The 20762-nt window shown below is 41.4% G+C and overlaps 2 protein-coding genes across 6 annotated transcripts in view; one reads left to right on the forward strand and one right to left on the reverse strand.

The window, feature by feature from the left end:
• Positions 1-9483, reverse strand: stx2b (syntaxin 2b). Of its 4 annotated transcripts, none has more exons than XM_029829787.1 (12): positions 9431-9483; positions 6992-7080; positions 6844-6921; positions 6638-6737; positions 4580-4654; positions 4432-4505; positions 4150-4258; positions 2438-2511; positions 2215-2352; positions 1861-1971; positions 1676-1774; positions 1-838 (listed from the first exon to the last, which is right to left on the reverse strand). In XM_029829787.1, the coding sequence occupies exons 2-11, from the start codon at positions 7019-7021 to the stop codon at positions 1679-1681; spliced, it is 885 nt and encodes a 294-aa protein (XP_029685647.1). In that variant the 5' UTR covers positions 7022-7080; positions 9431-9483; the 3' UTR covers positions 1-838; positions 1676-1678. The 4 variants fall into 4 exon arrangements, with proteins under 4 accessions (XP_029685647.1, XP_029685648.1, XP_003974556.1 ...); XM_029829788.1 differs by lacking the exon at positions 9431-9483 and adding an exon at positions 8526-8544; XM_003974507.3 differs by lacking the exon at positions 9431-9483 and having other exon boundaries at positions 6992-7476.
• adgrd1 (adhesion G protein-coupled receptor D1) overlaps positions 8506-20762 on the forward strand; it is a 25192-nt gene continuing 12935 nt past the window's right edge. Inside the window, exons 1-14 of one of the 2 annotated variants that reach the window (XM_029829786.1) lie at positions 8506-8900; positions 8992-9028; positions 9450-9563; positions 9946-10044; positions 10817-10939; positions 11013-11189; positions 12189-12449; positions 13433-13500; positions 14246-14389; positions 14473-14523; positions 15477-15600; positions 15845-15952; positions 17211-17286; positions 18347-18488. In XM_029829786.1, the coding sequence (XP_029685646.1) occupies positions 8847-8900; positions 8992-9028; positions 9450-9563; positions 9946-10044; positions 10817-10939; positions 11013-11189; positions 12189-12449; positions 13433-13500; positions 14246-14389; positions 14473-14523; positions 15477-15600; positions 15845-15952; positions 17211-17286; positions 18347-18488 (1578 nt within the window). In that variant the 5' untranslated portion in view covers positions 8506-8846. The remainder of the gene's footprint in view (positions 8901-8991; positions 9029-9449; positions 9564-9945; positions 10045-10816; positions 10940-11012; positions 11190-12188; positions 12450-13432; positions 13501-14245; positions 14390-14472; positions 14524-15476; positions 15601-15844; positions 15953-17210; positions 17287-18346; positions 18489-20762) is intronic. The other variant, XM_011615215.2, reaches the window with a different exon arrangement.

The raw sequence follows: 20762 nt of genomic DNA on the forward strand, positions 1-20762 counted from the left end.
TTCTTTTTTCTTAGTTTTTAATTTGAAAATGCACATATCAAAAGGGAAATGGGTGAATTTAATAACCTATAAATCATCCAATGGTTGCAGGCTTTTTCTTATTTTATCTCAAACAAAGTTGATTTGGAGTCTTTATAATATTTTTTATAGTATGTATATTTTAAATCTATTCCTTAGGTGTAGATTTACATTCAGTTTTGCTATCACTTCATCTGAATTACTTTTACAAAGTGACAAGAACATATGGAATATAACCATAACTGGGAAAAAACATAGCTAAAAACTTAAATATGAACAAGTACAATAATCACTGTGGCTACTGACTCAGAACAGAGGGGGAGGAACTGGCTGGCTGGATTTAGTGTGAAGAACTATATTCTGTCTTCTTATTCTGCTGCACACAAAGAAATTATATCGTGTGGCTCAATACCAGTCACCATGATGACTGACATAGTTAACAACAAAAATAACAAAAACAACATTGGTGATATTAGCTTCGGAATTTACCTGTGCTTATATCTGTATCATCACTTTATGCTAAGCTAACCGAACAGATTTTGGAGAAATTTTGTGTTGTGTCATTCTCAATAAAATTGTTAAGACCACAGAACACATCACAAAGGTGTCTTAATTGTATCTTGAGGTGTAGTATTGTAAAATAACATCTGGGTGGTCCGAAAACGGTCCTTTATGTTGCTGATATGAAGCACTTCACAGCTACAGGAGCTGACGACAGCTTTTGGTGCCAGGATGGACGCCGTCACTCAAACACACCAACTACTATGATGAGTAAAAGGAGGAAAATGGCAACTCCACAGGTGGCAATGCAGAGGCGTTTCTGTCAAAATCACAACAGCAGCCGAGTCATTCCTTTTAAAATTTAGCAGAAAAATTCACATGAATATAAAAAGGTGATGCATTCACAATACTTTACCTGTGGCTGAAAGTATACAGCCAAATTAAAGAATACACAAATGTAATATATGTGCTTTGTGGGCATTCATGATCTTTTTTTAAGAGTACTAGGCAGCATGACTATTGATATTCGGGCCAAGATTAAAGGTGTGTGGGTGTTTATTAAGCTTTGAGACTTGCGTCACCTGATCTTTCCTAATGGTGACTGTAAACAAGACGTGATCCTAAAAGGCCGAATAAGATCTGATACCCCTGTCAAAGTTTTCTGAGAGCTCAAAGTGCTGCTCTCCTAATTTCCCTCTGAAACTGTACAAACAAATATAATTCACTGATATTGTTTAGAACACTGAAAATAGTGTTTCATGTTTAACCTGATCCATTTTGGAGATCATCTTCTTCTTAAGTGTTCACATTAACAGACTTTTGCAGGCCACTGAACAAAAATTAGCTACATTCTGAGCGGGTTGATTCAGCAGAATGCAGCAATTCTATAAGAGTCATTCACAGATTTGAATCATAAATCTATTATGGAGGGTGGTGGTGGTAGCTCAGTCGGTAGGGGACTGGCCTGAGAGGCAGAGGGTTCCTGGTTCCAAGTCCCAGTGTTGGCAAAACATGGAAGGTATTCAAATTCAAAAATCATTTTCAAAAGTGTGTTTGACTATTGCAAACAAAAACAGACAGAGAGATGAAGAAACAGACCATTAATGAGCTGAGTGCGTGATAAAAGAGGAAAGGGTTAATGCAGAGGAAGCATTACCTCTTAGACAGGACGCTTAATTAGTCCAACAGACAGGCCCACAATTAGTGCAATGACAGCCAGCAGGATCAAGAGAGCCAAGGCAAGAATAATGTATTTCTGTGAAGACGATGGTTAACAGTATTTTTAAAGCATTAACAGTTGATGTGTTTAACACTTTAAGCATCAGTAAAAGAAATACACACCCTGCGCGACTTCTTCTGCCACCTCACCGCCTTTTTGGTCTCTTCCTTTGCACTGCTGATGTATTCAGCGGCATTGGACACATTATTCTCAATGTTGTTCACCATTTCTCCCTGGAGATATAAGAAGCAGGCTGAGTGTTTTTGTGTGTACAGTCTTTACTTAGTACTGACAATGACACATACGAAAGGAACCCAATAGAACACTTAAGTAGAACAAAATCACAAGAGGAAACAGGCAAAAATATGTAGGCAAACTAAAAGTGATGATGTGTGTTGATTTTGCCAGAATAGAATTGGTTTCAATTTACAGGAGCTGATACAGCGTAGATGTTAAATATGAAATTCAGAGGCTACCTGAGTTTCTACTAGCATTGCCATGTCCATGAACATAGCGTGGAGCTCCCGGATGCTTGACTCCAGGCGGATGATGTCCTGGTGCCTTGACTCTATCTCGTTCAGGGCCTGACGTGTGATCTGAGAATCTGAAATAATCTGAAAGGAGAAAGGTTGCAGCTCAGTGTGACGTGCTTCCCCTCTACCACTAGGTGGCAGCAGCAGGTAAAACCTGAGGCCTTACGTCAGACGTGAAAAGGGATGGATTCCCACTCTCTAACATGTCCTCTAGTTCCTCGTTTGTGGTCACTCTCCCAGCTAAAACAATAAATAACAGACAATCCAAAATGATTAAGCTGTCATCATCATATCACAAAAAAAGCTCAACATGTATACACAATATATATTTTAAGACAGTTTGAGAGCAAGAGGATCCTTATGCTTGCTTTAATGTTACATGAAACATCAGTAGATGAGTATCTGTAAGGTGACTGAGTGATGATTATGCAGCACTAACTGGTGGGAAACAGTGAGGGGATTGGTTATTCTGGGCGCATAACACCATCAACATCCAGAACAAAATGTCTGATTTACCAAAAGACTGAACCACTGAGAGTATTTTGAGCTTTAGCACAATGCCTACACAAGCCTGGTGAAAGCATGGCACTTCCTGCACTGCACACACATACAAGTGAGTTCATGCTATCATCTCTCCTCACACTTCTGCTTTGAGCTGGCATTAAAGCGGGGCCGGTGGACTGGGCTTTCCCTGTACACAGTTGAAGCTCCAGTCTTTCATTTATGTCAACAACGATAGTAAATATCCACGCTGAGCCCTCTCACTCTATACTGTTGTGTTATTAATCCCAGTATGACACCTTTGTCTGACAGTGCTGTGCAAACTCCTGCGCTAAATCCCAGTTAAGAACCCTGACTACAGGTTTAACAGATAAACAATCACTCTGGGTAACCAGGAGGCCAAAGTTCCCCCAGGAAGTCAGAAATATACTGCTGAGCAAACTAACAAAGGCTGTATAAGCTCTGTTGTAGTTGACCACAAAGATTTGTTATTACCGTAAATAGATTAAAAGCTAAGTGTTTTCCTAGCATTAAAGCTGTACCAGCGGGCTGCTAATTTAAATTATGTTGATGGATGGCCGTATATACTTCCTTTTTTGACTTCTTTTGCTTTAATCAGATGGGTTTGATTTAGAGGAGTTTGAGGAAGAAGAGGATCTGAGAAAGGTTTTCTGCTGTTGTGCAACAGCTTCCCGCGAGACCCTGACTGTATATTACCTCTTGGCTCCTCTGAGAGTCGCACACAGCAACACACAGATACGCAAACACACAAATCCTAATCATTCTAACATATGGAAATGCTATTAAGACTCTTCATTCTTCCTTAATGCCATTTCCTGGTGCAGCAGCAGAGGTCGGGGTTCACAGCTAAGGCAGATGAACTGCTGTTGCGTAGCCCGTTTCCGTGGTGATAGAAACACAGCCAGCCGTCTCCAATATCAGGCTCCTCCACCTGAACTGGAGCCTCTCATTAAGGCCAGCCGCAGGGACTCTGGGACACCAGCTTTTTTTTTTTTCTATTCTCTATTGTTACTCATACGTGGATCATGCAAACACACCTGATACAGGCTGTCTTTGCAGTGGAATACAAAGCAAAACACAAAAACACCTCTGATGGACTTTTTCTGAACAGAAGCCTTCCAGAAAATTCTAATAATCCTGCAGCCCATGTCTGGAGGTCAACAGTCAGACAGAGGCAGACAGGAAACCGGTGTGGTCTGTTTCCTGGAACTTTAAGGTTGAATTTTTGCCAAAGGATTAATTTGCTATCAAATCCAAAGCCTATGAAGAAAAATGTGCAGCATGTTTGGACTGTCAAAGACCTTTTTCCTGCTCTCGCAGTCTCTCTGATCTCAGGGTCTCTTATTGGTCACTCACTGATCTCCAGTTGTCGCTGGATCCTTCCTTTGCTTCTTTCCCGAAAGGACACTTGAGTCTCATTGTACTGCGTCATGACATCAACAAACTTCCTGGACAGAACTGTGTGCTGGGAAAAAAAGACAGAAGCAGAAGTCAAAGGTGTTAGCATACAGAAGCAAACAACAAAGGCAGGCATACCACTGAGCAAAAATCTGATCAACAGGGTTCGTTTCCGTCGTTAAACATCCGCTTCATGTTAAATGTGACACAGGCATTTCCTGATTCTGGGCTGATTCTGACCTGAGTTTTCTGGATCCTGAAGTCCACTGAGGCTCTGCTGACAGCATCATCTCTGGGCATACTTTGTTCCATGGCTGCAGGGACACTTTTATGTTATACTGCAAGAATATACAGTATAAATGTATCACATCAGGGTGGGTTGACTCACATTTCAGTTTGGTCCGAACCACGTTGGCATTCCCTTTGATATCGCTGGTCAGGGTGTCCAGCCGCTCCTTTGTGCCTTCAAAAAAACACATGGATAAATCTTCAGAGTGACACTGAACATTACAAATGAGGCAAAGGCAGGAAATGGCTAAAGAAAGTATATCAGAGAGTAGTTGGGATTTGTGAATGAGACACAAAATTGGTCAAATCGGTGCCAACTGAGGCAAAATGGAGCAGATAATTTCACTATTTTTGTTACTGCCCTAAAAAAAATCACATTACTAACGATGTTCTTCAGCTGGTGTATTTTGGCACACTTTGTAACTTTTTAGTCAAATCATGTAACAATGAAATAAAATGTACCTGTTCTTATCACCTCTACCTTTTTTGTTTTTACCATTGCTGCTTTAAGCATTAAATGCTGATCACCGTTCTTCTTCTTCTAAGCTTGACAACAACCCATTTAACATATTTTCCCAGAATGCATTGCACAGACCAAAAGAGAGCATTTTTATATGGGAGTTATAGGACAGATGAGGATCATTGGTGACTCCACGATTATTATAGTCAAACAAGAGGCTAAAGAAATGCCACCCGGAGGGCCGACGTTCTCTCCTCCTGACGAGTTTAGAACAAACCCAGTGACTCCCATTTTCAGTCCTCTTAATTGAGGTGATTTTTCTAGGTGTTCTGTTAAAGCATAAAGACAGGTTTCATGGATAAATAGTGTCCTCAGCCTAGCAAGGGAAATTATTCCAAGCTGCTGAATACAGTTTTATAAAGGAAGCGTCAAGGTGAAAAAGATTGGTCCAAGTACAAAGCCAGGTGGAATTCCAGGACCCACACCTCTATTTCTGCCCTTCTAATTTTTCTGATAAATATGATCTAAAGCAGTCTGTTCTCTAAACCATGGCAGAAGGCCCTGATAATCTTTTGCAAAGCCAGTACTGAGGTCCAGCAGACCCAGTATAGAAGCCAGTCCAATCTGACGCTATCATAGTAACTTTAACACATGCTGTTTCTGTGCTGTGATGACCTCTGAAACCTGACTGAAACATCTTAACCATACTGATCCTCAGTAGGTGGTCACATACTGTAGTTGAATCTCCACGACCCTCTGAAGAACTTTAAAGATAACGGAAGTTTAGATGTAGGCCTACAGTTTGCTAACGTAGCTGGATCAAGTGGTGCTTGATCAATCATGGTCCGATTGCTGTGTTTTTGTAAACCAGGGTTTCATAACCTGTTGCTAAAGAACAGATAATATGGGGAAGAACAGAGCTGCTAATAAAGGGCAAAATGCCCCTCGTTAAGTGTGTCAGGATGGGTTACTATTCTATTTTGGGAGAAAACCACTTCCTTTGTAATTTTTGAACTTTCTTTTTGAGGGTCCTGATCTGTGAATTAGACCAAGGACGAGATTCCTCTGACTGACTATCTCCCTTCTCAGGGGGTGACAGTATAAAAACAGGCATCTTCTGTAATAAAACTGTCCTTTCAGTAGGTAGAATCCATAATTATGAATCCAAATATAATAAAAGGATGATGTAACAGAAGCAGTTTCTGAGGGAACTCTGATATGTTCAACCTCATATGGCCAGATTTAATGTGTTTAAAACTAAGAGTTGCTTTAACTGACTACTAATTGACTCTAATAATGTGATAAGGCTATTCTTAAGGTTGTCATTAAAGTCACAGGCAGTCCTTGTTCTTTACTCCACTGAGAGCATCTTCTGTATATAGTTTGCATTACTGTGGATGTTTAGCACTATAACTGCTACAAAATAGAATATTATGAATATAGACTGACACCCCTTTGAGCAAGGTACCGTGCTCACATAGGGCCCTGCGATGAATAACAACTCTCTCAGGGGGGGAACCTGCCTTCGCCCATATGCAGCTGGGATCGGCCCCAGCAGCCTCGCCGTGACCCTGACAGGGATGCAGTGGTCAAGAAATTTAAAAAAAATAACAAGTTGTGTCAAAACGCCATCTGTTGGTAAAGTTATCTCGACACACAATCCGACACACACACACATGCGCGCGCACACACACTTACTGTTGTTTGTGTTGGGTGCAGAAAGGATCATACTGTGGATCTTCTTCACTTCATCAACTTGGTGGGATATTTTGTCAATGAGACCACGAACCTCTTCCACCTGTCAAAGACCAGCTCATCATTAGCATTCACAGACTTACACACACACACACACACACACACACACACACAAAACAGTGAATGTATAGGCTACATCTGAAGCGTACCCTTCTGAAGAAGCTCTCCATGAAGCCATCGGGACAGTCCAGTGGGACGGAGTCATCCTCCTCCACTTGTGTTCTAGTCTGTGCAGAAAATAAATCGTGTGTCTCTAATGTTTAGATCCATTTGTGCGTTGAGATTTTAGACACTTACCGTGGCCAGTTCAGCCAGTCGATCCTTCATTACACCGATCAGATCGCCTCCTGTCCCGGTAACTCTAGTAAAACATCCGCTGGATCATCCTGGAGGTCCTCATGTGTACAACGACCACCATATTAGACAGAGATCAATTCATAAATATAAACAAGCAGGTCTAAATTTTCATATTCTACCAACGACTAGATAAGAAAATCATGAATTTTGACAAAAGTCTCCGGTGAAGTTTCAGCTCCAGTGATGACTGCCGGATACGCCTTTCCTCTCACCTCTGCCACCTCTCCCTATTCCTCCGCCCCAGGGGGCAAAAACTAGTCCAGCGTTACTTTCATTCGACCCCGCAGCATTGTGATAAAATAAAATATGATCCTCTTGTGGAAATACCATCCCGCTTAAAAGAAAAGCTTTTACGCCTCGTTTGGCCTGATTATCGACATTTTAAAACGCTCCATTTCAGTTTGACAATAAAGTTGAAGGATGAATAAATAATACAGAGATGGGGCAATCGGATGAGCCGGCTCTTTGAAGTACAGAGACAAATTGTCTAATACAAAAGCTTAATTATTTAATACTTTATCATCGGGGTGACAAAATAATCTAAAACAAATTCGCCACAGCTCAATGTAAGATGGTTAACTGTCAGCAAAAATACAGGTAAAAGAAAATATATAAAATAGAAATGTCATTGCTTCGAATTTGGAGGTGGATATTTCTTTGGCTAATAGTTGTATGTTTTTGAACAATAATTCGTAATATCGATAATAATGTCATCTATAGAAAAACGTCTGACGTGGAATAACTTGGGAGCCAAATGAGCGACTCCTTTTGCAGAAGTGGAATCAAAAAGAAGTGTCAATAGTTCCGCCACATTAGGGCGCTGTTGACCCTGTTATAGAACCACCAACCTCAGCACGCAGCGACGCCTGTGTTCAGTAAAAGTGCAGGAAAATACGTGGCTTTTAGTTAATAATCTTTTTTAAAAGTAGTCAAAACATGCGGGCTACTTGAGTGAAAGTACAGATGCGAATTTAGTTTAATTTAGTTCAAGGGCAGCTTGTCCATATTAATACTCTTGACATTTAATTTATCTTGATTTTTTTTTTAGGCAAGGGCCTTTTATTAAAAATAGATGAAGTAGAAACATACAGGAGAAAATCGTACTTGATTTTTTTCAAGAAAGAACAAGAACGGCTGGGCAGAGTTTCGCGAACCCTAATAATCCACAATTTGAGTGAATCCTATTGTAACTAAATTGTAATGCAGTGTCATTAAATCTATTGATGCGAGAACATGAATTGTCTTTATGTAATAACATGTAACCCAATGTAACATTAGAACACTTTCCTATGGTGCTTTTACCCAAATAAGCAAATAGCCTCAACTACGGCGAGCTCTGACTGCGCAAAGGTTCGCGCAATTACCAAATTGCGCCCGCGTATTAGCAGTTACGCACAGCTCCACAAACACCTCTCCTCTGAACATTCAAAACATGACATCACACGTCCAGCCCAGCAGACCAGTCCTCCCCTACCCGGCTGCCCTCGTCCTCACAGTTTGTAGATGCTGGCGCAGGAACTCGAGGAACGATCAGTGCAGGAACTGAGATCACCGAACTGTGCGTGGAATCATAAGTCATTTATCATGAGAAAACCAGTTGTGAAGCTTGTCTGTCCCGTGCCAGGACATTAACGCCTCGCTTCAGTGTTTATCTACATGTTTTGGACACATGGACTAAGATTCAAAAGTTTCCACGTTGTACAAGAGAACCATGATCGTCTCCTTCTGGATTTGTTTGAGAACCTAAGAGCCTTTAAAAGAAAAAAAAAATCATAGGGTAGATCTTCCAAAAGTTATGGAATTTTCACTGCAGATTTACATTTTCACAGTTTTTGTCTCGTGTATTAAGGTAAGATTATTGGAACATATTTGACCCAAGAGCATGTGACATTATCATTTCACAGCCTTTATGTGCATATTCGATTTTTTTCCCCATACAGGTTTATTCAGAAGTGGTGCAATCTGCAAAACATCCAGGTAGTCCTGACTGAATGTTTTTTTTTCCATACTGGTTTAGGTTTGACACGCTTGGATTAAAGCTATCAAAAACGTTTGTTGGCAGACATTTTACCACTAAGTGGACACTGAATCTTTCACTACCTGGTGGTTCCAAGTTTTGAAATATCAGAATTAGTTTATATTCCAGGATCTTTTTTGCATTTCGTGACATGAAGAACTCTTAGTTCGTTCAGGCTGGAAAATAGGCAAGACAATGAGCAAAGATTAAGAAATCAGGTTACTATTTATTGAGTGTTCAGTGATGTCATTAATGTTTGATAATATTCATTACCATTAAAGTGGATCTCCTTCAAATAAGAAAACTTGTGTGCTAATTTTGAGAAGCTTTGGGGGGAAATCCCCTTCTGGATGCGTGCTTACCCGCAAACTCTCCATCCAGGTCTGCAGGTCTTGGGCACGGCCTCACATTATTGGCCTCTGGATGTGGTGGACGGAATCCACGAACTGTGGGAACAGATTGGAAACAGACCAGGTTATGTTAACGGCACCATAAGTATGTGCACACACAGGCAGCCCGCGTACTCTTGGGCATGCACCACTTACATGTCTGCCTGCCTGCTGCATGATCTATGATCGCTATTTATGCGTTTTGAGCATTAATGCTGTTTTATATGCAAAAGATCTACACTGTGAAGCATTTTGAAAGATGAGAACAACACTGTAAATGTTTTTTTATGAGTTGAAGGGGGATCAGGTATAGACGTGACTTGATGTGCGGAGTCACTCGGGCATGAACCGTGCGCTCAGCTCAGCATCATTCTGTCTCATACCTGCAGACCACGTCCCTCTTGTTGTCTTCCTTTCACCGTGTCCTCTGTTATGTGTCCACATAGGTGTGAATCACTCTTGTTTTTTCTCCACTGTCTGTTGTCCAGCTGTCAGAATCCACAACCACACTGTGCTCCCTTCCTCCCATAACTCTTCCTATGTGTATACCAATGACTCTGCCTACACTAACATTTCTGCGACAGTAGGTGAGCATTCAGTCTCTGCCCGGCTTCTGCTCTTGCTGTTGTACAAACAGTTTGAGTCGAGTGGGTCGCAGCTGAAGGCGTCTTATCAATACACTCGACTACTCACTGTGTTTGTGTTGATGCTGTATTCATTACTATGACTGTGATAAAAGCATAAAGAACTCATATTTGAGAGTGATGTCACTTTAAAATCCATGAATTGCTGAAATGAGACAAAGACCATATAATTTATACTTTTTAAGTAATTGCCATGCTGTTAGAACAAATAGAATGTCAATGTTGCTAAGAGTTGGCTTTTTCTGGGACATCACAAACATGCATTGAATCAAATGTACACGTCTGACACGTAGGGGAGTGAATTTTAAGTAACAGCTAGAGTAAAAGGACAGACCAAGAACTGCGAGCATGTCGTTAAGTTGTGAATTTACATAATTACATTCATCATTTAAGGGACAAAGTCAAAGAAATGTTTTCCCTTAAATATATAAATCCAGCATTACTTAATCTGGCTCTGCTGCAAGGGAAGACTTTTAGCCCACCAAACACTTAAAATTAAAATTCCTGGAGCTTTCTGCCAAACAACTGCACGGTTGTACTGTAGCCGAGCTCAGAAAGGCTCCAAGTCTCTGTGAAGATGGTGTTTCTCAGCTTGGCGTCATGAGAAATCATGAATAACCTTTTTTGTTTACGCCTTTATACACTCTGACTTCCACACCACTGGTTTTCTCATGTAAATTAAAGCTTGTGTGTGTGTGTGTGTGTGTGTCTGTAGATATTGTTGAAGGAATGGTTAGCAAGGGTATATATCTTGATGGATATAACGGTGGAACCTTTCTTCACTTTGGAAACTACCAGAACTCCTGCATCAGCGACCCGACCTTGTGTGGTCCTGAGGGTGAGAGAGCTGTTGTTATGCAGATGATAATGATTTTCCATCTCTTTGTGAGTGACAGTCCCTTCCTCCTCAGGAATTACCTTCTCCTTCTTTTGGAAAAACAACGAGATGGAGTCTCGTTTTGCCGTAGCTTCTGGGAGGAAGGTCATCTCCAACGGCTTCTCTGTCTACACCACTCCCTCCAGAGGATACGTGGAGTTTTATACTCGAGGCAACAACCACAGATGGAAGGCCAACATCAAAGTTCCAGGTTTCATCATTTCATCCACATCAAATGGGATACTTCTACAGCAGTCTTTTCTTCTTAAACTGCTTTCATACCTTTTTCCCCCCATCAATTTTTGACACGTACATGAGGAAATGCCATTTGAATCGAGCACAATGTTACACACTCCAAGCCATTAATATCCCATGTGTGACCTGAAGGTGACATGTCTCCATGATCACAACATCCTCTCTGGTGTGTGAGCAAAATCTTCAGGGGAGGGAGCACATTGAGTAACAAATGAGTCCATATCCAATAACACATATGGTTTAGATTCTATAATGTGATATGCATGTTTTTGCTCTTCTGGCAGTTGTGCGTTCACAGTTACAGTGTTGTCTTCTGGGATTGAAGTCACACCTTTTAGATTGAAATGTATGCATTATGACTTATTTTTTCCCCCACCACTTAAAATGTTTTTGTTTTAGTCATTTTAAACATGATTAGATCAAAAAGAATGCCTTCTTGTTTCTGTCCAACTTACACAATCAGCTTTAATTAGTGATTTACCCAGCCAGTTTTTGATTGTTATCATGTATTTCATTATGCGCTAAAGTGTGACAGTGAACACATCACACCTACTAAATTCGACAGTATTACTACTGAACTAGTTTGTTTCCATTGTACAAAGTTTGTTTGCGGATTGATGGAATTACTGCAAACATGCAGAAAAAGTCCCTTCTATTAATCCCACACAAAGATGAAAAATCAAAACTGTTCCTAGTCCTGCAGCTGGATTTGTTCACGTTGGTGTGGGGCTAATATTCTCCCGAATCAAATGCAACTGAGAAGCCCTTGTGCATGACTCAAGGGTCCAAGATCCGAGCAGAGTTCTTACCTGTCAAGACAGACGCTCATTTCATTTGTGTGGGGTACAAGGTCATCAGAAAGTTTAATGTCTTGGGAAATATGTTGGGATGGCTCTCAGGGGTTATAATGTAATATGTTATATAGTGGATGACCAGTGTATCTCCCCTCATTCAGGGCCCTACTGGACTCATATTCTCTTCACGTGGACTAAAGCTGATGGTCTGAAGGTCTATATCAATGGAACCTTCACCACTGGGGACGCCACCGGCAGCAACGGCTCTGAGATCTACGGTGACCCTTACCCCGACCTTCTCATTGGGACAGGCAACAACAAGGCGTACGGTCATTATGTGACGGGGGCCTTTGATGAGTTCGTCATTTGGGAACGGGCTCTTTCTCCCAAGGAGATCTTCCTGTACTACAGTGCAGCCACAGGTACAAGAACAACACCCCCCCATAATTCTTGCTGTGAGGAAAAACTTCTAAAAACAACGTTCCACAGCATCTTCAACCTGTGTAGAGTAGCCGCGAGTAACAGCGGGATCTTAAAACTGCAAATTCTTTCATGAAACGTTTTGGTGATGTAAGTGCGATGTCCACATAGTTCTGCCTTATAAGCGTAGATGCATGCGGGGGTCACAGGGGCCAGATCACTTTGATTTAATGTGACATGTTGCAACAGGCAGACTCTTGACTGCTTCGGTTCTCACTGTTTACTCCATTCGGACAGTAAAAAGCCATAGATGGACGGGAGCAGGTCAAATTCTGGAGGACAATACTTTGTATGAAAAACTGAAAACTCAAATTAGTAGTCTGAGAGGCCTGGTTCAACTTATGTATTATTAGATCTTTGCGAGACACATTAGTTTCCTTCACTGTGTCTTTGACATAGATAATAATGTATAGATCATCAGCTGGTGATGTCTGCCTTGATTTCTTCTCTTAAGTCATTACCTAAAAGCAACATATTCCACAGACTGTCACCAGATGCAAGGGGGCCTTACTGTTATGGTTACGCAAGATGAGGGATGCTTCAGACTGATACCTCTGATGTCTGTCCATTTATGGACATTTTCTGGTAGCTAGTTAGTGCTGTTTTTATGAAATGACAACAAAGGCATAAAATGAATCTTAGCATTGCACAGAAGACAGTGGCAGACTGGTATGTGGCTTATTGTCCCAGTTCCTGTGCAGCTTATAATCCGTCTGCCTCCGTGACTTGGCATGGACCAACCTCGTAAACTCCAGACTGTGTGTTGATAAAATCCAGTGACATTACAACCGCGTCACGACTTCTATGGGGGACCCAAAAAAGTGACAGGGATGCTTCTCGAATTCCAAACAAAAGATTAAAACCTCTATAAACTATTTTATATATGCCGCCTCTAATTTATTATCTTTTATTGTACTTTCTCTAGGCCAGACGGTGTATTCCACCACGACGGCTGCAGTCTCAAATGAAGTCACGTCAACGACTCCGACATTTGTAAGTCACCAAAAAGGTCACCATAAATCCACTTTTTTGTCACCACATATGATTTCTAAAAGTCCATGAACCTTCCTTATAGGATATAGGATCTTTACTTGGATATTCCATCTTAATTTGAGCTTTATTTCACCAAAACTAAAATTCTTGAAGACCTTTTGTATAGAGAGCAGAAACTATTGTTCAATTATTGATGTCAGGTTATCTGGACAATCAGAGTGAGAACTAGATTTATGTTTTCCAAATATTCTACTTTTGACTCATCAATCTAAAACAAAGCCTAGTAATATATTTATGTCTGGTAATACTTTGCCATTGAGGCACTTTTGCCTTTTTAAAAATGATATAATTAGTAAGATTTAGCCTGATTATTAATGGTATTTATTCAACTACTTTGTCATATAGAGTCAATAAGTGTTGAACGCCTTTATTCCTATTATATTCAGTATTTAAATCATTTAAAGCTTTATTTAGTCTTTGTGTGGATTATCTCTGTCCGAGTATAAACTTTATTGACCTGAAAACCTCAGGGGCGATGATTTATAAGAATCCAATTAAATTTAAGTTTGATATGAGGTCATAGCAGATAGTGATATAATGTTTGTTTTACCACTTTTTGGGAGTTTTGGGGTAGTAAATGAAGTAGGCGTGATCGAGCGTGTTTGACTAAACTCCCTGTTTATTCTGGAGCTCGTAGCCATCTGACACGCAGCACCATCTGCTATATGATGTGATGTTTGTGCAGAGGTCCACAGAGATGAGTCCTCCTGGTGTCCACAGTCAGCCCGAGGAGGGCCTGAGCTTCCAGAACCCTCGATCGGTGTTTGGCTTCTTGACGGAGCTGCCCAACAAGACCATTTCTTACAACAATGCCGACAATCTCACACAGGTCTTGGAGCAGAGTTTAAAACACACACAGGAAGGAAAGTAGGCGAAACAACAGACTCACGTTGCCCGTTTCCTTGTACCCAGGTTTTTCTCAGAAGTGTGGAAGAAGCAATGTCCTCTCCAGTCTTGCCGGAGGTAAATGAGTTCCTGCTGCTCTTGAGCAACCCCAAATATGACACAATGCAAAATATGCAATTGGCCTGACGCTTACGAGATCCATGAGATTTTGACACAGCTCCAAGTTGTGTACAACAAGTACAAGCAGTTCCAGGGAGACAGTGTGCCCACACAGGACTGATGTGCTCCATCAGACGCAGTGGAAATGACCGTTTCTTTCTGCATTGAACGTAAAAGTACAGTCTGATCCCACTAATCTCTTTGATACAAATACAATGTTACCAGAAGAAAGACGTTCTGACCGGGTGTGCAATTGCAGAACAAACATGTGTTTTTGAAAGCACGAGCTGAAACAGATGTTCAAGTATCAGGATGCAGAATGTGAACAGTAGATAAACGCAACCCTCTTTAACTCCCACAGTGGAGAAGCTAACCGAGCCGTTAATCATGGTAAACGTTCAGCTCAAATTCACTGTCCGTCGTGACAAATTACTCTTAATTTATGGACTGTTAATCAAGTTGTATCATTTTATTGATATCAATTTTATTATCTTGATAGTACTGGGATACAAATATGATGCATTTGGGGAAGATGAATTAGAAAAATATAAAAGGAAGATAAATGAAACATTCCTGAACTTACAAATACAAAGTTGATTTAATGTGTAACAAACATCCAGTTTAGGAAGCGTCCAGGTTTAGTTTCAAGCTAACGCTGTCTTGTTGCGTTTCCGCTATAATTGTTTCATTAACTTGACATCTATATTATTTTCAAATATTCAAAAGGTTAATTTGCCATCGTGATATTCGACAAATAACTGGACATTTGATAACTGGAATGTTCGGGTTTGATGTAATCAGTTGCTCTTGCACAGTGCTGTTGCACGTCAACACACTTGCACAATGCCACCCCAATTGCTGGTTCTAAACTGAGACGCAGCCTGAAGCTTGATTGCGTTTGTGTTGAGCAGAAGTCCACAGTGGTGGCCAGTGGTCTGATTGCGACTGTGGACATAGTGATGGAACACATGGTGAGGAACCTGGAGCCCAGCCCCGACTCGCTCATCTCCTTGGGCGGAACATCTTTCGTTGCAGGTCAGCTCTTCATGAGGTGACTCACTCACTGTTGGTCGTTTGTGTGTAGAATAGAAAAACACGCCGAGGTCCATCTTTTTCTCATTCAGAGGACAAAGGTAGGTCAGATGATCCAACCCTCCTTATGCATTGTTTTGTTTCTCCGCCTGTGTCTTTCTATCTATCCGCAGGTCTCTGGCCTTGTTTCTCTTGCTTGTTCATTTCATGGTTAGCTCTTATTCGTGACCTTTGACCTCCTCCACAGATTACTCACTGATGAAATTCCCACAGAAATACAACCTGCCGCATTACCGCTTCCCCACAGAGGGCAAGAACTACATCTCTGTGCCTGGAGAGGCCCTCGCAATGAAGTGTAAGTGACGCTCCTTGAGTTATTACTGAGAGGACTCTTTGAATTAAAAGCAGTAGCTTCTTGAGGTCGATTGTCTGAGTGCACATAAGTTGTGCTCTGAGTCTGCCAAGGCAAAATTGTCTGGCTGGGCGGCTCTTGTTATTGGAAGAAAATTTATTATGCTCAAGCATGAGGGCACTAACACAGCGTAGGAGAGGAGCGCCGTGAACACCTTTGCTTGACTGTGTGTGTGCCATAGAAATCCAGCTATGACTTTACTGTTGGCAGCTACCTTGTTATTTAAGAAGAACACATGCCTGTGAAAGACAGCACTCTGTTTTACTCAATCTCTGAAAAAAAATGGAGTCGTATATTCGGTGACATTGACCAGGAGATGTTTATCGTTCCAGCATGGAACTTGTTCGTGTTCAGCTAAATCAGTCAAAGTGATGTCCATCCAATCACTACTGCTGCTAGTGCCTGCAGAGCGAGAACACCTTGAAGTCTTCACCTACAGCAAATACTTCTAAGAATTCTGGAGTCGTTAGACTGATGTGAAAGGTCCTAATATGGAAGGAAATCTGTGAGGAATGTTTCAGCACCTTGTTGAACTGATTATGAGGAATAAAGGCAGCTCTAAAAACAAAACCCAGGCTAACCCAATAAAGGAGGTCGGTCGGGGAATACGTTACCAGCGAGGACCAAGTTATCTGAGATTCTGTCTGTACTAAACTCCCCCAAAAGAGAAGTTGCACTTCCACCTGCACCAGTTTTTCATTAATCTCTTGTAATTCTCTTGGGACACCCCGTGGAGCCATTTGGTTCAAAGTACTTTGTGGAAAGTTCAAACTTCCCCAGCATACACTGCGGAGTTGACATTCACAAGCTTTTGTAGACAAAATCAGCAGTGACAGGGCGGAGGGGGTCTTTGATCGGAGGAACAAGTCCATTAAGGATTTCCTCCAATTTCATTGTTTATCTTGCCGTGCTGAGGTGGGACCAGGCTGGATGATATGTCAGATTAAGGGGAAGGAGGGGAGGGGAGTCTACTTGACCTCCTGTTGTCCCAGGACTTCTTGGCATCTACCTGACCCTTTCTCTCCCTCTCACCTTTTTGTGACTTTGTGGCTGATCCATTAGCTTACTGCTGCCAGTGTATGGCTGCGAGAGAGTGCTAATTAGATTTCAGTCATTTTGAGGATTTTAACAGCCATGTATTACATTCCCAAGCCTCCACCCATGCTGTTCATGTTCAAATACGGTGTCTATTTCCCCACAGCTCAAACCACCATCGTTGGCCTGTTCTACCATAACATGCACAGCTACTACAAACAGATAAGCCCAGTCAAGACGAGGTAAGAGAACAAAATAAAGCATTGCTCTGCACGCTGTTCCTATCCAGACAAACTCAAGTCCTTTCTTTCCTAGTATCATCCAGGCATTTGATCTCATGAGCAATCTAGTAGATCTAACGTATCTGATTAAAAGAGTGACCTGGAAGTCAAGTGGCTATTTCCTTTAAGCTGCTAGTCTTCATCTAGCATGCAAATATTGGACACAGAACAGTGCAACCAATTCAACAAACAAGCTCCCCGTAAAATACAACCAGGATTCAAAAACATTATTTCTTAAACTACATTATGACATCTAATCATATGTAGTTATTTATTCTTTTAATCATGAATTATGACAATGCTGATCATGGATAGATATTCATTCACGTCTTAGCCCAGTTAGAAAAAAGAACCCACAGTAGCTTGGGACAGAAATGCTTCTGACAGCTATTTAACATTCATACAGAGATGTTTATTACAGACTCAGCTTTCTTCATGTGTATTTGGCTTTGGAAGAGGGCCTGAAACGTTGTTGCTTTTTTTTTTCTAGTAATCAAAGATAATTTCAAAATAGAAAAAAAAAATCAGGGTAATCTTGTGCCTGTTTGTACTTCCTGTGCGGTGACACATCCATTTGAGACACTTCCTGAAGCTGGGAACAGCCAGGGGCTGGAGCCTTGAGCCTGAAGCCAGAGTCTTATCTGTCTTGGGGCTTATCGCTTGTCTCACAGCTCAGCCTCCACTGACTAAAACTCCCTGCTATAAGTGCTACATCTTGTTACATGTCTGATCACTGGAACCAAATGTATCCTGTGGTGTAGGTCAGCAAACCCTGATGACAACTTTATTTTATTTGAGCAGAAAATAGGAAATATGCATTTGATGATTGTTTTTGCCAGCTTTCCCTGCACAATGACGGAGATGCGATGCTTTCATCCCAGTTGCGTATCAGAGCCTTGAAACTATGTTAATGTGATCCTGTCAGTTAGTGTGATGATTTGCATTGAAGGACAATTTAGATAATGACTGAAATGTACAGTTGGAGAGGGTTTCCCTCATATTTCTGTCTCTTTTCTGTCAGAATTAATGAAGCTGCAGACTTCAAGGACCATAAGATCCAGGTAGCAAGTTGTCTTATCTCTCTGAAGGTGGAGCCCTCACCAGCCTTGTCAAGCAACCTCCTCGGAGGACCGCTAATCAAAATTGTCCTCACCCACATGCTGGTAAGACTTACCCACGAAATGTCCCACTTTCCTTTCCTTTGACTCATGCTTTTTTGAGGTTATTTGCTTTTTGTGAGTGAGGCATTCCGGGAAATGTAAGCGCTCTTCCTGCTCCCAGTTGTGATTGTTGGGTGTGGGACACCTACCTTATCAGAAGACAGAGGTCCACAGTTTGAGTGCCACCATGGTAACACAACCCCATTATTGAACTCCATTAGCTCTATTTTTGGCACCATCTTATGTAAGATGAGCCTCTGTCTCGCACAGAGCCTCATGCAGCAGCTTGCTTTGGTTAGCCTTATGGCACATGTGGCCACCAGAAACAAAACCAACTGTCGGCTCAGTAACTTTCTTGTAAGCCAGTTTTCCACTCGAAGTGCAGACGAAACTCATTATGGAAATTAAGTGAAAAATGTGCCCGGCTTTACCTTGTTCCCCTGTGAGGTCATAGAAGTGCCCCATCACATTCGTGTGAAAGATGTTGACATCAAGTTTATTTTGGATCCTACCAAATACATTGTACATTCGGGAAATGATTGGCATAATGTTTTATGTGTTTTTTATAATAATTCAGAGATCCCATTTAGCTTTATCTGGGCACTAAATTGAGATTCACTCAGAAAGGTCTATTCGTATTTTTTCCAATTTATTTATTGATTATGTATGGCTGCTTTTTTAAAAACTGTCAATAGTAATAATAATATCAAGAAACAGAGTGTATAAAAGGGCAAGAAATCTGAGTCTATTTGGTCGATCCTGAAACAGGAAAAGGCACTTTTATTGCACGTTCACTGGATTTCGTCACGTGTGTCCTCACAGTAAACACTCACAAGTGTTGATGCAGCCATCCCCTGACTTGGGGCCTGTTGTTTGTTTAAACACGCACCACATGAGAGATGCTCACCAGCATTCTTGTCTATTCAGCTAAGAGTTTCTATTTTATTCTGATTGACTTCACCTCTGATGTAAGAATAAATCATCTTTCTGTAAATTCTTTCACCTCTGCCATTGTAAATAAGCTCTTATTCAAACATGCACATCCTGCTTGGAGCACAGTGGAACAGCACTTTTCAACTTCACTTTGGCCACATGTGTCAGATGATGATTTATATTTAAGAGCTGCTTTTGGCTCTGCGGCCGCGCCGAGAGAAATGGTTTTCTAAATGTTTTTCTAAAGCCGTAACTGGATCAAGTCATAAAGTGCCTATTTTTGGAGTTTATAACGTGTTTGGCAGCTGCTGCATACTTATCACCTTCTTTGCTGTAAGGCTGAACACGCACCTCCCCCATGACGATGTGGAAGACCTTTCCCATTACTGTTTATGTTGCTCTGTACTGTCTGCTCAAGTTAAATTTCAAAGATGTCCTGGAATGGCACTGGTTCATTGTAGGTGATTTGTGACTTTCCTCAGAGAGCAGACAAGCCGGCTGTGACTTCATTTAAATGTTGGAGGTGGGGGGGTGGGGGGGGGGGTGTCTGTTTTCTGTCTTTTTCCTGCTGTCATGGTTACAGCAGGGTCTGTGTGCCATCCCATGCACTGTCCAAACAGTCACACTCAGTCACAGTCACACCTCCATCCCATGTGTCATCCATTTTCACTATCGGACACCTACTGTGATTAAATGCTTTGTATGATGGACTGATGGAACGTTGTGTGGCGCAGCGAAGAGTCTGTGGAGGTCATGTGATTGTGTGAGTGACCTTACCGCCTTGATTGATGCTGACTGAAACCGCTTGTTGAGGTCATTCCCAACAAACTCAATCGGAGTAGAGAGCCACCAAAGCATGTTGCACTACCAGGGGAAAGAACAGCACAAAGAGGCCCCGCTGCAGCACCTGAGGCTTCAAAATAACCCTTCCGTTGAGGAATGTCAATTAAATGTCTCTCCGGTACAACAAGTACGGCATTTATTAGTTATTTTCTGGATGCAAGTTCTTTCTTCCACTTTTTTTTAGTTTAATTCCTTTTTCATTATTAATTCTTTTTTTTTAAAAACAGCCTTTTTGAAGCCGCAAGACAAAAAAAAGGCCATAGCTGACATCAGAAAGGTTTATTTCAAGGGTCTCTGCTGTTCCTGCAGGTCCATGACCACAAAGATTGTGCATGCTTCTCACACCGCTCGCATCAGGTGTTGATCGGATGCTGGCTGTGGTTATTTAGCTCGGATTTAGAGTTGTGAATGGAGAATAGAAGAACAGAACAGTAGGAGGTCCGCAGAGTCTTGAGTTAAACAATAGAAAAAGGAAATATGAGACTCCTCACCTCAGTTCCT

The sequence above is a fragment of the Takifugu rubripes genome, chromosome 21, assembly GCF_901000725.2.
Source record: "Takifugu rubripes chromosome 21, fTakRub1.2, whole genome shotgun sequence".
Classification (NCBI taxonomy): domain Eukaryota; kingdom Metazoa; phylum Chordata; class Actinopteri; order Tetraodontiformes; family Tetraodontidae; genus Takifugu; species Takifugu rubripes.